The following is a 16,457-nucleotide window of genomic DNA, read 5'->3' as shown; positions in this document are numbered from 1 at the left end:
TTTAAAAATTCAGGGAAGTACACACAAGAGTAAGATTAACAATGACCACCCCAATCATATCATAAGATTTTGTCAAAATTTATTAGGATTAATTTTAAAAGAAGGAAATATTAAGAATACATTATGTATTCTTCAGTACATGTCTGCAGGCTATTCCCCGTCCTCTTTCACCATCCTGAATTTGATGATTTCTCCTAAGGATTATACATTCTTCCATGTATGCCACATGCATTACTTATTTCTCCTAAAGTACCTGTTATCAACCTTCTTGTGTTTTGCCTCTGAATAAATCTATATAGAACATCTTCTTACTTTTGCATATTACTGTAGGTATTTCTCATGTCAAATATTTAGCTGGTAAACAATTATTTTGAGGTAACTAATGGTGGATATTTATGCTAGGAGCTCTTTAACTGTTCAGAGTTCAATTTTGGTTTGCAGTGAATCAGGGCAGTGAATTCCAGTGAGTTTGTTACTTCACTGGAAGCCTGTTAGACTCTCAACCTGCATTTGTCAATGGAAAGTTTGGGCTCTGCCTTCACAAATGATAGGTATCTTTTCCTTATAACTAGCAATAGCTATGCATGACCATATTTAATGTTGATGAAATATTTTGGAAAAAGATCGATGTTCTACATTACTAAAATGAAAAATAATTTGTTTGTTAAAACATACTGCACCTAACATGCAATAGATACTGTAGTAAGCACTCGTGACATAATAGTGAACAGAAATGGTGCAGTCCCTGTTCTTTGTGGAGCTTACATCCTGGTTGTGGAGACAGACCACATACAAAACAAAAAGTAAGGAGAATATATTAAGGCATTAAAATAATGGCAAAGTTGAAAGGTACCATAAAAAGTGTCAGAGAGCAAAAATAAAAGAAGACAGCTTACGTTACATAGGGGGAATATGAACTCCTGCTCTGAAAAGAGAACATTTAGATTGAGACTTAAATGCAGAGAAACAATTAACCAAAGAGAAAATGCGAAACAATAGCCATTTTGAAGGCTCTGAGTCAGGACAGATCTTGGTGTGTCAACTAAGAGTGATGAGGGCCAGGCCCTACAGCTCATGCCTGCAATCCCAGCACTTTGGGAGGCTGACGAGGGTGGATCACCTGAAGTCAGGAGTTCAAGAACAGCCTGGCCAACATGGTGAAACCCCGTCTTTACTAAAAATACAAAAACTAGCTAGGCATGGTGGTGAGCACCTCAGGAGGCTGAGGCAGGAGAATCACTTGAACCCCGGAGGCAGAGGTTGCAGTGAGCCAAGATCACAACACTGCACTCTAGCCTGTGGAGCAAGAGTGAAACTCCATCTAAAAACAAAACAAAAAAAAAAAACAAAAATGAAAGTATGATCAAGACTGAAGAGTGAATCATGGTACCTGAAATTCACAGAGACTCAAGTTGCCGCAGATTATAAATTCACTTGTTTACTCTGTAACATACATCCCTTCAGTGGATCAGAATGTTGTAACAGGCATTAGTAGCACAATTCCACCCTGTTCGAAAAACAAACATAATCAGAAGATACTATAAAATGCCTTCACAAATCAGAGTCACAAGATTAGAATATCCTGTATTCTACTGGAAATAGCCTACATTCAAATAATCTCTCTAGCCACCCCTCCTCTCCATTTATTTCTTTCCCCTTTCCTTTGTTCACTTCCCTTTCCTTCTCTAAGGAAAAGCCAACTTATAACCAAAGATTGAGTTTTGATCATGGAATTCTAGAAGATTGTGTTGGATGTGTCAAATATCTATACTTATTGCACTAAAATAGTTCATTAGCACATGTGGGTTGTTTACAGCTTTTGAATCATCCATATTGAAATCCTAAAACAAAACACAACAAAACAAAGTAATTCTTTACTAAGGATCCCTTTCCTAGGCCTAGACACTATTGGATGTTCCTCGTCAGGGTTTGGCTTGCTGATTTTCCTTTTTCTTAACATCCACAGCAGGAGAGTATCATCCCAATGCATACATTATTTAGCTATGTTTATGATAACAGTAATCCATGAAACCATTTCTTTTTATAAAAACAACTTTTCATATCTATGTTCTGAGTCTTAGGTGTTCTCTTACTACTTAGAGCTTTGAGGCTAACCTTATTTTTCATATCAGTTCTTAAGATACCTCCCTATAGCTACTAGGCACTGATGATACCCCTTACCCTTTACTTGCCATTTGGCATATAGGAAATGTTATTCATATCTGTAGCATCAATGCCTTCACACATTTTTGTCATTTCTTGGACTCTAACTTTACTACTTAAACTTAGGAGAATCATTTCACCTTCTTCTCTTAGGCTAAAAGCTACCTTCACAATTTAATTTCTCTTCTCTGGACATTTTAGATCAACAGCTATAACAAAGTTTTATTCAATTACTAATTGATTAAATGTAATTGTGTGATTAATTTGGTGTGGATAAAAGGGAAAAAGCATTGGACCTCATCTCTACAATTGCTTTCTAATAGTATATATAATTCAGTTCCAGGACCAGCTACATAATTTGTGATGCCTAGTCCAAAATGAAAATATAGGGCCCTTTGTTTAAAAAATAATTAAGATTTTTAAAGAAAGCACAAATAAAACATTAAATTAAGCATGGATGTCTTCTCAACTCAGAGTCCTATGGGACTTTGTATACTCAGAAAGCTGCTCCTGTGCAGGTCTTTGGGGTAGGCAGCATCTGAAAATAAGTTTATAAATTTATTTCTTTTCAAATGGAATCTATAATAGAATTTCAAAAATACAGTTTTAGTGATAAAATAGTATATACAACAAAGCTTAGTGAATATATTTCTTTGGGGCACTATAACTATGCCTTTGGCACGGAGTATTCTGGTGAATGGAAATGTGTTTAACAAGAAACTACTGTTAGTTTTAAGTTTATCATTGACTATGGTATAATGACTTGATTGAGCTTGAGTACTCAGAAACGAGATTGCTTGGATTATAAAACTTTGCTCTATCTACTCTACTAGCTGTGGGTCTTTGACAAGTTTGCTTACCTTTCTTTGAATCAGTGTACACATGCAAAGGGATAATCTACAACATAGGTTTGACATGCAGATTCTGATATTTCACATGCTTTAAAGAGTACCTGGTATGTAGTAAGCATTCAGAATCTACCCTGTTTTATCAAAATCCTTTCTATTTTTTATTCTTGCCTTAATGGAAACAATATCCCGGACATAGTTTGCTCTCTTTATTGGTTATTAATTGATATCTAGTATAATATGAAAAATATTTCATCTTATTGTTTGTGTAGAATTACAAATCTGACAGCTAATGGATAAGACATTTAGCTCATGTTGATAAAAAATTAATGATGTGTTTCCTTCTACTTCAAGAGTAGTGAAAAGATTTTTGTGTTTACATGTTTTTGTTGACCCTCTTCCCCATCACCATTTGTCTTATTTAAAATAAAGGATGTAAATCATCTGGCTAATAGAGCACTCCAGTTAATTGTATTACAGTTATTATGTTACATAATTTTAGAATCCAATTTAGTTCAGTCATAGCATTTCATGCATTCTTAAATACATTTAAAAGTAAGCTTGTTTGAAAGTAATCCATTGTAATTAATTCAAGTTATTTTATTTTTATGTCACTGAATGATAAAGCTTTTTATATTAATTGGAATTATGTTTATTTGTAATTACCAAGCTGTTTTTTGTATATGGAGAAGATACACTGATTTACACTCTATAAATTGAATCTTTACCATCAGGAGATAATATCTGAAATATTTAGTTGAGACATCAAATTTAGGATTATATCAAACAACAACCATACTTTATTTTTAGTACTGGTAACACATTTATTGTAAGCTAATTTGCTTAAGATATTTCCTAAGAAAGTATTCATTTTGAGCAATATAGTCTTAAAATGAGGATGCTCTGATCAGGTATGGTTTCCAAGTAAGAATATCATAATACTTCCATGCATTTTGCATTTAGGATGGTGAAAACCTATGAAATAACTGAGCATTATAGTCATTGTGGTTGCAAAAGTTGACAAGAAAGTAAAACCTAGTACTCCCGAATTTATGACAACACTTCCAAACCATACCATGTACTCAAACCCTTCTCTCTCTTGTGACTCTTATTATATAATGTCTATATTCAATCTCTTTTCTCATATCAGACAGTATTACTGAAGTCTTCACTAACATCTACGTGACCAGTTTTGGCCCTGTCTCAGATACAGATATGGTGAGTTTTTTCATTAAATAGTATTTTTACTTCACATAATGGGAAATGGGGGGTAATTTAGAATAAACTGGCATTTTTAGTGTTACAGAATTGTGTATATGTCTCATGTTTATTTAGTCTACCCAAATACATGGAGAGTTAAAGATGTTTGGGTTTGTGGTTTTCACTTCCAACTTGAGTGTTTGGATTAGCCCTTTATGTTTTATATTATTTTTACAACATGTCTACCTAGCTACAGTGTAATAACAATTATTTAAATAAAATTAATTGCATTACAGAGAAAAATTTTCTAGAAAGATTAAGGCAGAAGTGTGGACTTTCATAAGGAAAGAGAATATAGTTTCACAGATAAATGCTTCTTATAGAATGAGGTCATGGTCAGTGTTACATATTTAAAAAACAAACAAATTTCTGATTGGTATTAAGAAAACTGGTTGCCTTGTTATGCTGTCTGCATGCATACACACAATACATATAATCTGCACACACAGTAAGTGTATCAACCTGAAAAAATTAGAATGTTGGTACTCTTGGATTCTATGGAACTGGTATTATTTACTTTTCTTTAAAATGAGACAGGCCTGGCATAGTGGCTCACGACTGTAATTGCAGCACTTTGGGAGGTTGAGGTCGGAGGACTGCTTGATCCCAGGAGTTTGAGATTAGCTTGAGCAACATAGTGAAACCCTGTATATACAAAATATATATATATATATATATATAATATATATAAAAATTAGCAGGGTGTGAAGGCACAAGCCTTTTATCGGAAGGCTGAGGTGGGAGGATTGCCAGATCCCAGGAGATTGAAGTTGCAGTGAGCCGTGATCATGCCACTGCACTCCAGCCTGCATGACAGAGTGATACCCTGTCTCCAATCAATCAATCAATTAAAATAAAATAAAATGAGATAGGTAGGTGAGGAAAATTGGCTTGATGTGTTAGGTACTGGTGAGTTAGAATCACCAAAGATGAATTATTGATGAAGCATAAAAATTTAATAATCAGTCCTCCACCTTTACTGCTAACTATAGTGATCTCTAATAGAAATTTTTGATGAAATAGTTTTTAGTTCATTAATACCTTGTCAGATTCTACCACGACTCTCAACTGACATTTGGTTCACTTTGCATTTCCTTGATGTGCATGTCTCTTGTCCCCTGCTACTTCCCTGCCAAATCTGTGGCTCATTCACCCCTCAGGCAACTTTCTCTCCAGGACTTCATGGCTCTTTAGAGCTCCATCTTCCTTATGGCCTAGACACTGAGAATCAAAGAAGTCCTTGTTCCTTTTTGCCCAGTTATCCTCCATTATGTCATTTCTACTCAAATTCATCCCTTTCTCTGATAACTCAGGGGAGAAGTTGACAAGTTTGCAAATTTTCTACCTGGGTAAACAAACAAAACAAAGTATTTCATTTTTGCAGGCTTTCATAAACATTATCAGCTAATTTATCAGGAGCTCCCTACATTTTCATTAGGGACGTACATTCCACTTTTATGATAAAAATTATGCTGTTTTTTTCCATCAGAGCCACATCTCTGACCTCAGAGACCTTTTCTTACCTTGACCTGGGTGGCCGAAAACATAATAGTTGGGGGGATGATCCCCACCTTTGGGGAGGTGATTGATGCTAAATGTTGGCAGGCCTTTAAAATTCGTTGAAACAGTAATGTCAAGATTTCAGTGCTTTCATTTTTCTCCTTCATGTCTGCGTCTTAGGCACAATTCTAGAACAGGAGGAAAAAACCCTGTTCTTCAGCATAACACTCCTTTTCCCTTGCATTATCTTAAATTTCGACCTGAAATATTAATCTGCCTCTTCCCATGGGTCAATTTAAGTGGACAGATCCTTGTAATGATGGCAGAGACTATTTTATTTTTAGCAAGAATGTGCATTCCAAATGTTATTGGTTGGCTATGAATATAATTTTATCCTAGTAAATATTCTTTGCCTTAGTGCAGCTTGTCTTAAATGTTCCCAAATGTTAGAAAGATACAGTGCAAATAAACACCTAACTTCTATCTAAAATCAAATAGAAAGAGTCAGAATTTTGTTAAGTACTACACTGAAAAATTAGCATAATATTATATAAATTATGACTCTTACATATGGTTACTTTGTGTCTTATTATCAGCCAAAACAGAAAGGCAAATGATATAAGACTCCCAAATATCAATATATTTTCAATAGATGTTTTCATATTGTAAATTTCAGTAGTATCAGTTACTGCATTGAAATTTTAGCTTTAATTTTTTGCAGACTAACTTCACCTAAAACATTTCTCTCTCACCATATATATATGCATACATATATATATGCGTATGTACATACATAAATACAAATATATATATTTCTTGCAAGACATGTTTTGGTATTTGGGGATTTTACACAAACTCATATCATACTTGTTTGCCAAAATGTACAAAGTCATTTGTTTTACAGTGATGATAATGGATCAGATTAATCCTCTACCTCTCCATGTTGTGACCATTCTTTGGGATTGCTAACATATTTAAAAAGTTGGTAGTTGATGTTAGGTATATAGTCATGAGCAATAGGACACATTTAACTCCTTTATATCTGAATTGAATAAAAGCAGTCTTGTTTCATCAGTAAATTGAACCTCAGAATGTTAAATTTTTTTAGCAGGCTTAATATATGCTTCCTTATTTGGAAGGATCCTATCACAGATTATAGAAACATTAAAATATACTCACACTACCAATATAGGTTGCATTGAGTGGAATTTCAGTTGATAACATTTAAATAAACAAAACCACTTACTTTGATTTTTCAGTTTTCTTTTTACATTTCAGAATACATGGGTGTGTGAGTGTGTATGCACACCCAAATACAGATACAGTTTCCAAAATGAAATGCATATTCAGCATCTTAGTAGGTTTTGGAAAAACTTGAAGGACCTAGACATTTTCCCTAATGATACATTTCCCTTAATGCATTTAGCCTAAAAAATTTATAGGAGATTGCTCTACCCTTGTCAGATTTCCTATTTTATTTGTGTCTTTATTTACCTCATGTAGTCAGGCTTACCAGCAGTTGTTTAAGAGGAAGTCTAATTAATCACCAAACTACCAAATGGGAGCATGCTACAGAAACACAGTTCAGCCACAGGACAGCACAGGAAAATTCTGATATAAAGAATCATTAACTAATAAAAGACAGTTAAATTCATTTTAAAAACATGGGTAAAAGAAAATGCCAAGCAATACAGAATTAACAAATGCAGACAGAACATCTACTTTTAGGGGTGCAGTGTCACCATTTCCAGAGTCAGGAAGAAACTGAGGACTTGGAAGAGCACCCTTTTGCCCTAAGACCAGTGAATTCCAACCTCACTGGAGGGGTGCTGCTGCTATAGGAACATGCAGCTAGCTACTGCTGGTGAAGAAACATGTGAGGGTATACGCTGAAGCTGGTCCACAAAAATATGCTGCCTGGGCTGAAAACTCATAGCATGCCAATCCTTTGAAGCTGTCCCGAAAAATGACAATGCGGCTGACCCAGAAAGAGACTAAGAAAGAAAACTCCCTTCTCTTGTTATGACATTGGAGTGTCCCTCTAGCACCCTCTATTGACAAAGACTGACATTGTGTGAGCTGGTAGAGGAGCAGTATAGGGTCTATCAGGTATCATAAAGGAAAGAAAAGAAGGGTGGATTTCAAGTTAAGAGGCAGTACACAGATAGCTGATATACTAATAATGTGTAACACAGGGAGGAGGACGGAGAGTGTGGACCAGGAGATAGCTTGATCAATCAACAGGTACTGTTGATATTTGTCCAAATCTAGACAAGAAAGATGAACCTGGGAAAAATTGCAGTTGAATAACCTGTATACACAAGTAACACAGACACATGTAAACACACGCATTTACTCACATTTTAAGTCTATTAGGGAAGATGGTGTTCAATTGAAAAACATATATACATTTTATAAGGAGAAAAGATTTGGTCTTCATGATGATTGAAAGAAATTGTTTCCATCTTGACATTATTTTTACTGGAAAGCAAGATAAGTAATGAGGCAAAGTTTGAATTTATGTTTAGTGTGGATGGCAAGCGTGAGCAATGAGACCTGGTTGTGACACTCAATAAAAAGAAATGTTATAATGATGGGGAGGGAAAACACAGCCATATTATTATGTACAAGTCAAAGTGAATGTGGAGATAGCTAATGAATATCTTACAGAAGCAATTTGTTAATAAGAAAACAAGTATGACCGGGTGTGGTGGCTCACGCCTGTAATCCCAGCACTTTGGGAGGCTGAGGTGGGTGGGTCACAAGGTCAGGAGTTCAAGACCAGCCTGGTAAAGATGGAAAGATGGTGTAACCCTGTCTCTACTAAAAAAAAAAAAAAAAAAAAAAGTTAGCCTTTCATGGTGGTAGACACCTGTAATCCCAGCTACTCAGGAGGCTGAGGTAGAGAATTGCTTGAACCCAGGAAGTGGAGCTTGGAGTGAGCTGAGTTTGTGCCACTGCACTCTATCCTGGGCAACTGAGTGAGACTCTGTCAAAAAAAAAAAGAAAGAAAAAAAGAAAAACAAATTTAGTATGTTTATTAGTTTATTTAGTTTTTTAATAGTTTCATTAACAAAAGGGGAAAAGGATATGAAAGGACATTTCTTACAATGACATACATGTAGCCAACAAGCATATGAAAAAATGTTCAACATCGCTTATCATCAGAGAAATGCAAATCAAAACCACAATGAGAGATCATCTCACCCCAGTCAGATGGCAATTATAAAAAGTAAAAAAAAAAAAAAAATCATGTTGGCAAAGTTGTGAAGAAATGGGAATGATTATACACTGTTGTGGGAATGTAAATTAGCCACTGTGGAAAGTGGTTTGAAGATTTCTCAAAGAAGTTAAAACAGAACTACCATATGACCCAGCAATCTCATGACCATCAGTAAGACATATACACTTGTATGTTCATTGTAGCACTATTGCTACTTTTAGGAGCCTAGCTGATACACTTTTATTTCTAATCAGTGTGCATAGTCAGCAGCAAAACCTAAATTCCTAATTTCTCCTATTCACGGCAGTGATGTAGATTTGTTTTGACATTAGCCTAAGAGAAAAAAAAGCAGCATAGCAAAAAGAATTAAAAACCAAAAAAATATGCAAACACACACACACACACACACACACACACACACACACGCTGCTATCTTGGAATCATTAACTAGTGTAATTGTCTCAAAAAATTTGTAGCATTATAATTAAAGATCCTACTTACACTTTCTGCAATTCAGTTGAAAATATTTAATTTTAACATTTTGAAATTCATAAGAAGGTAATTAATTTTTGAAATGTACCGGTAGCTAACAATTGACAAAGTTTGTAGTAGGCATGCACATTTTAGCAATTTCTAACTTACTATACTGTTTTTTTTTACCTTTTTTTCTTGGTTTCTATATGGGATGTCTTTTCTTATATTAGTCAACATTTTCACTGTGTGTGCATATTCTTCAGGTGTAAGTGTTATAACTACCAATTGTTTAACCTAAACCTAGACTGAGAACCTCAGCCATAATGGTTGTCTATAGTGAAGTGTTAGGGTTAGAGCTTGGACGATGAAAACTTTAAAGTAATCTTGAGATTTCTGATACAGAGTTTACAATTAGGCTAAGATGCAGGCAGTCTGGTAAGTATGACCTTGGCTTATTGATTGCATTGATTACCCCAGTTAATACTTTTCTTCCTCTACAAAAACACAGAGTGCATTATCTCTTAGAATCTCCAGAAGCTACTGAGATATTATTTAGTTCAATATTTAACATCAAGAAATTTAAAGACTTGTGACATTTAATATCTGATCAAAATTGACACTGAAGTTAATCTCATCCTTTTTCAGAGGTTGTCATTTGTAAATGTAATTCATTAAGAAAACCTTTGACAAACATGCAAACCCTTTATATCAAAAGTAAAGCAATAATGTTTACTACTTTTAAAGCCAGCATGTTGAAGCTGGTTGCTGTAAGGTTATTGACATTTTGGAAAGTTAGGAAATAGACTCTGGGGACATTTATTCATTCATCAAATTTTTTCAGCACTCTCTTAGAATTTATAACAATATCCCCCAAAATGTGATTTATAGACACTTGCATTGTAACCACCTGAATTATTTTTTTAAATAGTTGTTTCCTGGGATTTTCTGAAGATCTATGGATTCATATTCACTATTTGTAGGACATGAAGGTCTGTATTTAACATGATAAGGTATTTGACTTCATGCTAAGGGAAGCACAAATCTATTATAAGATTGGTAAATGGGTGGAGGAAGGTAGAGGGTATGCAGCAGAGTAAGAGATCTATTATCCAATAATTTATATTAAAGGATACAGAAAAGGAAAACTAGTTAGAAAGCTATTCTATTACAGGCAAGAGATGAATATGGATTGCCCCAGGGCAGTGAAACTGAAGATGGAGAGCAGTGAAAAGATTTAAAAGTTATCTGTGGGGTAGAATTGATGATCTGTTGGACGCAGGGGTGGAAGAAGTAGTATAGAATGACATCTTGGGGAATTGCGTGAATAGCGGTACCATTCACCGGGAGATGGAACACAGAAGGAAAAGTTTTGTTTGTTTTTGCTTTGTTGCTCAGGGATGAATATTTACATTTTGCACATGTTGGGTTCAAGACTATAATTGGAGATGTCCAGGTAGCAGGCATAGATCTGGAGCTCAGTAGAGAAGCTTGGAGTGTAGATGGCTTGGGAGCCGTCTAATGCTGGTTGAAACCATAGGCATACATAAAATTTTAAGAGGAGAGAGATTAGAACGAAGTGGCATCATACTTTCACAGAAACTCTAGAACACCAATATTTAAAGGATGGAAGGAGGACAAAAAAGTGGAGAAGGTGCAACTGTGGATATCTTTCAAAATGAAGGATGGTTCCATTTTCTGAGCTAGGCTGTGCTTTGATCCCTAATTAAAAAAAAAAAAAAAAAAAAAAAAGGCAGAGAACACTGCCTTATTCCTTATCAGATATAGCAGCCCTCTGCCAAAATGGGATTCTGTAGAGTTAAAGTGAGATGTCTTATTTGATAACTGGATGAACACATGCATTTTGCACACAGTAAAACATCACCTAGGGGGTGGGGAAACAGTTTCAGAAGGGTTCAGGTAAAAGTAATTTGACTCCATTCATTACCTTTCTTGGGGAAGGTGAGTTGTAGGAACTTAGTACATCTAGTCATAGCTCTCTTTGTTTTCCAGGGTCACAAAGTAGCATTCCCTACCACCCTCCCCATTCTTTTGTATAAACTAAGTAACATTTGTCCCTATCAAATTACCAACATCATTATTCACATAACTAGAAAAAAAAATCCAAAAATACCAAATTTTATATGGAGCCAAAAAAGAGCTTGAATAGCTAACGCAATCCTAAGCAAAAGAACAAAGCTAAAGGCATCACATTACCCAGCTTCAAACTTCCCTACAAGGCTATGGTAACCACAACAGTGTGGTACTAGTACAAAAACATATAAATCATTGGAACAGGCTAGAGAACCCAGAAATAAAGCCACACACTTACAGCTAGCTGATCTTTGACAAAGCTGACAAAAATAAGTAATCGTGAAAGGACTCCTTACTCAATAAATGGTGCTAGGATAACTGGCTAGCTAGATGCGAGGATTGAAACTGAACCCTTCTTTGAATAAAATACAAAAATAAACTCAAGATGGATTAAAGACTTGAATGTAAGACATAAAACTGTAAGAATTCCAGAAGAAAACATAGAAAAATGTCATTCTGAACACAGACCTTGACAACAACTTCATGATGAAGTCCGTAAAAGCAATTATAACAAAAACAAAAGTAGATGACTGGGACCTAACTAAATGAAAAGAGCTTCTTCATAGGAAAGGAAACTACTAACAGAGCAAACAACCTACAGAATAAGAGAAAATATTTTTGAACTATGCATCCAACAAAGGTCTAATATCCAGAATCTACAAATAACTTAATAAGTGAAAAACAAAGAACCCCATTAAAATAAGGAAAAAGGGCATGAAAGAACATTTCTGACAATGACATACATGTAGCCAACAAGCATATGAAAACATGTTCAACATCGCTTATCATTAGAGAAATGCAAAAGCATATTGGCAAAGTTGTGGAGAAATGGGAATGATTATGCACTGCTGGTGGGAATGTAAATTAGCCACTGTGGAAAGCAGTTTGAAGATTTCTCAAAGAAGTTAAAACAGAACTACCATAAGACCCAGCAATCTCATTACTATAAAAAAGATATACATGCTTGTATGTTCCTTGCAGCAGTATTCACAATAGCAAAGACATGGAATCAAACTAGATGCCCATCCGTGGTGAACTGCATAAAGACAATGCCGTCTATATGCAGCCATAAAAAACGATGAGTTCATGCCCTTTGTAGGGACTTGGATGAATATCTGGAAACCATCATTCTCAGCAAACTGACACAAGAACAGAAAACCAAATATTGCATGTTCTCACTCATAGGCGAGTGTTGAGCAATGAGAACACGTGGACTTAGGGAGAGGAGCATCACACACAGGGGGAAGCTGGGGGGGCACTTAGGGGAGGGACGAGGGGGTGGGGAGGGATAAAATGGGGAGAAATGCCGGATATAGTCAAAGGGGGAATAGAGGCAGCAAACTACCTGGTTATGTATGCACCTATGCCACAAGCCTGCATGACCTGCGCATGTACCCCAGAACCTAAAGTAAAAGAAAAAAAAAAAAGAAAATGCCATCTATATACACCTTGGAAAGCTATGCAGCCATAAAAAATAATGAAATCATGTCCTTTGCAGTAACATGGATGCAATTGGAGGCCATTTTCCTAAGCAAATTACTACAGGAACACAAAACCAAATATGACATGTTTTCATTTGTAAGTGGGAGCTAAACATCAAGTACACATGTACACAAAGATAGAAACAATAAACACTGAAGCTTATTTGACTGAGGGGTAGGGTTGAAAAGCTACCTACGGATACTATGTTCACTACCTGGGTGGCGAAATAATTTGTACATCATACCACAGCAACAGTCAATCTATTCATGTAACAAACCTGTACAGGTATCCCCTGAACCTAAAATAAATGTTGATAAAGAAAAAAAAAAACTAAATAATAAACAACTGTGATTACTGAAAATGAAGTGATTTTTAAAATAAAAATTGCAGAGGTTGCATGTTTTTGTCCTAGGTTTCAAGTTTCGAGACTATCTTTGGGAAAGCCACAAAGACCTTATATGCCTAAATTAAGAATAATAAATATCCATTGGTGCTACAACCATATATTTTCTAGGGGATCTCAACACATGTAGATAGTTGACAGGCATTGAAGGTCTCAGGTCCCATGGTGAGGATTTTCCCAACGGTTCTCACAATACCAGGAGAATGCGACTTTAAGAATACCAGTATAAGCCAGCATTGCAAAAGTAGGGAGGGAACACTGTGTCATATATTATGGTAAAACCCAGAAAAGGGTTTAAATATGTCATTAGATTAAAAACAGAAGTATTTGCTGATTGTGGTAAAAGCAACCAGATTGCAGTGGGTGGAGGCAAGTGGGAGGTGAGGAAATGGAGAAAGAGTGGAGGTAACATTTTTAAGCAGCGTGGTTGAAGAGAGGAGGCGAGACAGAGGGCAGTAGCTCTACGGCATTATAACTACCAGTGAGGCTTTTATTTTTAAAGATGGCATTGAACTTCTCACTGTTCCCCGAGCATGTCATTATATTTAACAACTCTTTGGCCTCGCACATGTTTTTTCCTGTTCTTGTTATGCTTACCTCCTCCTTTGCCAACTGGAGTTATTTTATTTATTCAAAGCCAAGCTCAAATTTCTTTCTTTCTTTTTTTTTTTTTTTTTTCTGATTTCTTTCAAGGTTACTCCAAGTCGTCAGTCCTTCTTATCCCTGTGCTCTACCACGTGGTGTTTATACATTTTTTTTGTTATGACATTGTACACGGGCTTATGAAAATCTTCCTGACTTTTTTATTTTTATTTTTACTGCAGTGTGAGCTACTAGAAGGCATAATTTGTGTCTGTTCATTTCAGCAAGGTTTCCCAAGTACACACTAAGTGCTCCTCACCATGTTGGGGCTGAAATATGTAGGTGTAGCCCTCAAATTGCTCACAGGGTATTGGAGGACAGCTAAGGAAATAGTTCATTTTAAAACAGTACAATAATGCTTTCATTGAAGTATTTATGAATTAATATGGTATCAAAGGGAGTGTGGGTGGTAGATAAAGAGGTTGGTATGGTTTTTAGGGAAAATAAGATAGCTAAGGTGAACAAATAAGGATTGAATAGCTACCAAATGGAAAAAGTATGTTTTAGCACAACTTGGAAGAGCTTGTTGAGTTTAGTAAAATCTGAAATTTCAGTATAACTGGAACCTAGAATCCTCTTAGGAATTCTGAGAGAGAGGAGGCTAGAAATGCATTCAGAGCCAGGCCATAAAGGCCATAAAGACTAAGAAGGTCCTAATCACCCCCCAAAAGTTATACCTGAATGCCCAAATGATACTTTAAAACGTGGTGTTTTCTGTTATCAGACAACTTGTAATTGCATGGCTTTTTTTGGTAAGTGTGATTTTCCTTAAAATATAACTATTATACATACATTTATACATGTATACATTTTACATACGTATTACACATTCCTTAAAAAATAACTATTAATATTTAAAAATTACTATAGTTAAATGTAACTATTCTATAAAATAAAATCTATTTATATAACTATAAAGTATATTAGTGGTTAGTTTAATATAGTTACCTAGATGCGCACATGTAAATGCACAAACGAAAGTCACTGACACCTGTGAATTTAAGGATTAGGGTATTGCTTGCAGGTTGCTGCCATAAGACATCTGCGAGCTTTTCTGCAATCTACTTCTGCTAATGATCCCTTTCTTCTTATGTCTCATCAGAAACATTATGGCTCAATATCCTTCATACCACATTTAATTTATAATGTCTTCCCTTTTCATTTATTAATAAGCAAAGTATTGTATATTTCCAATAAGCAAAGTATTGTATATTTCCTGTGTTTCAAGTAGTATTTTAGATGCCGGTGACACAGCATTGAAGAAGTTGGTCACTGTCCTTGTTCTCAGTGTGGAATGAAAGTTGTCCAGATATGGGGGAGATAGATAAGACTGATCAGCAGAGGCTAATGAGTTTGCATGGTAAAATGCAGAGAGATAAACAGAGGCCTGAGATGTACGTATGTCATTGATGTGACAGCAGAGAGGGGTGTGTGTGTTGGGGCATAGGTGTGTGGATGTGGTGAAAATTATTGTAGGCAAGGCTAGAGAAGAGGCCTCGGAGGGCCTTGGAGGCTGTGAGAGTATACTTCATGTCAAGGCCTTTAGAAATGCAAGTGAATAAAATCAGCAACATTTTATTCTTTCAAACTTCCTTTCCCACATCGTGGCAGTATTTCAGTGCATACCATAGCTTAAGGAGTCCAGTCCAGACTAATTTCGGCATCAGTCTTTTAGGCCATCTATTTAGATGCTCTCTCCTTTTCCATATCTTTTTCACAGGTAAGGAATGCACTGTGGGGACAGGCTAGAATCTAATCTTCCTCTTTTTTTTCTGTGTTTTTCAAAGATGATGCAAGGGTAAAAGAGAGTAGTAAAAGGGGAAAATATCTTTTTACTTAACTGATTCTATTGGTAGCTCCCTGTGAGAAATCTATGACATTTGTATGGTTGATAGATGAATACTGGATCTCCCATGGGGCTTACTTGTGACGTCTTCTCAGTGACCTCCTTATTGCAGTCACCAAAAACACAGGTGGCTTACTCTCCAGTGGCATTCTCTGTGGCACCCTGTGTGGTCACTGCCTCTGGAACTTTATGACATTTATTTGCTGGGTGTCTCTACCTTGTCAGGCTACTCTTTTGTTGAGTATGGGGAGAGGGAGAAGAATCTTTTGAAGATCACTTATGTCAGACTATCTTCTTCCTTGGTGTGTAAACTATTTTCTAAGAACTTTGCACATATTATTTCAATTCATCCCAATAAGAGTCCTAGGAAGTAAATTATATTTTTCTTACCATTTTACAGATAAGTTAACTGATATAAAAAGAGGTTAGCCAACTTGCTAAAATCCAGGTTCCCTGATCTACCTGACTTGAGAACTCATGCTTTTAACATCTATTTCTTATTACTTAATACATATCATTATTATC

General features: G+C 35.7%; 1 protein-coding gene across 7 annotated transcripts in view; it reads left to right on the top strand.

The window, feature by feature from the left end:
* GABRA2 (gamma-aminobutyric acid type A receptor subunit alpha2) overlaps positions 1 to 16,457 on the top strand; it is a 153,560-nt gene that overhangs the window by 55,274 nt on the left and 81,829 nt on the right. For 6 of the 7 annotated variants that reach the window (XM_032274081.1, XM_032274082.1, XM_032274080.1 and 3 more), the window contains exon 4: positions 4,162 to 4,229. The exons of the other annotated variant lie outside the window; for it this stretch is intronic. In XM_032274081.1, the coding sequence (XP_032129972.1) occupies positions 4,162 to 4,229 (68 nt within the window). The remainder of the gene's footprint in view (positions 1 to 4,161; positions 4,230 to 16,457) is intronic. 7 annotated transcript variants of the gene reach the window in all.

Source organism: Sapajus apella, unplaced genomic scaffold, assembly GCF_009761245.1.
Source record: "Sapajus apella isolate SASKATOON/1434 unplaced genomic scaffold, GSC_monkey_1.0 scaffold5, whole genome shotgun sequence".
Classification (NCBI taxonomy): domain Eukaryota; kingdom Metazoa; phylum Chordata; class Mammalia; order Primates; family Cebidae; genus Sapajus; species Sapajus apella.
Note: the sequence above shows the minus strand (reverse complement) of the source record. Positions and strands in the feature narration are given on the sequence as shown.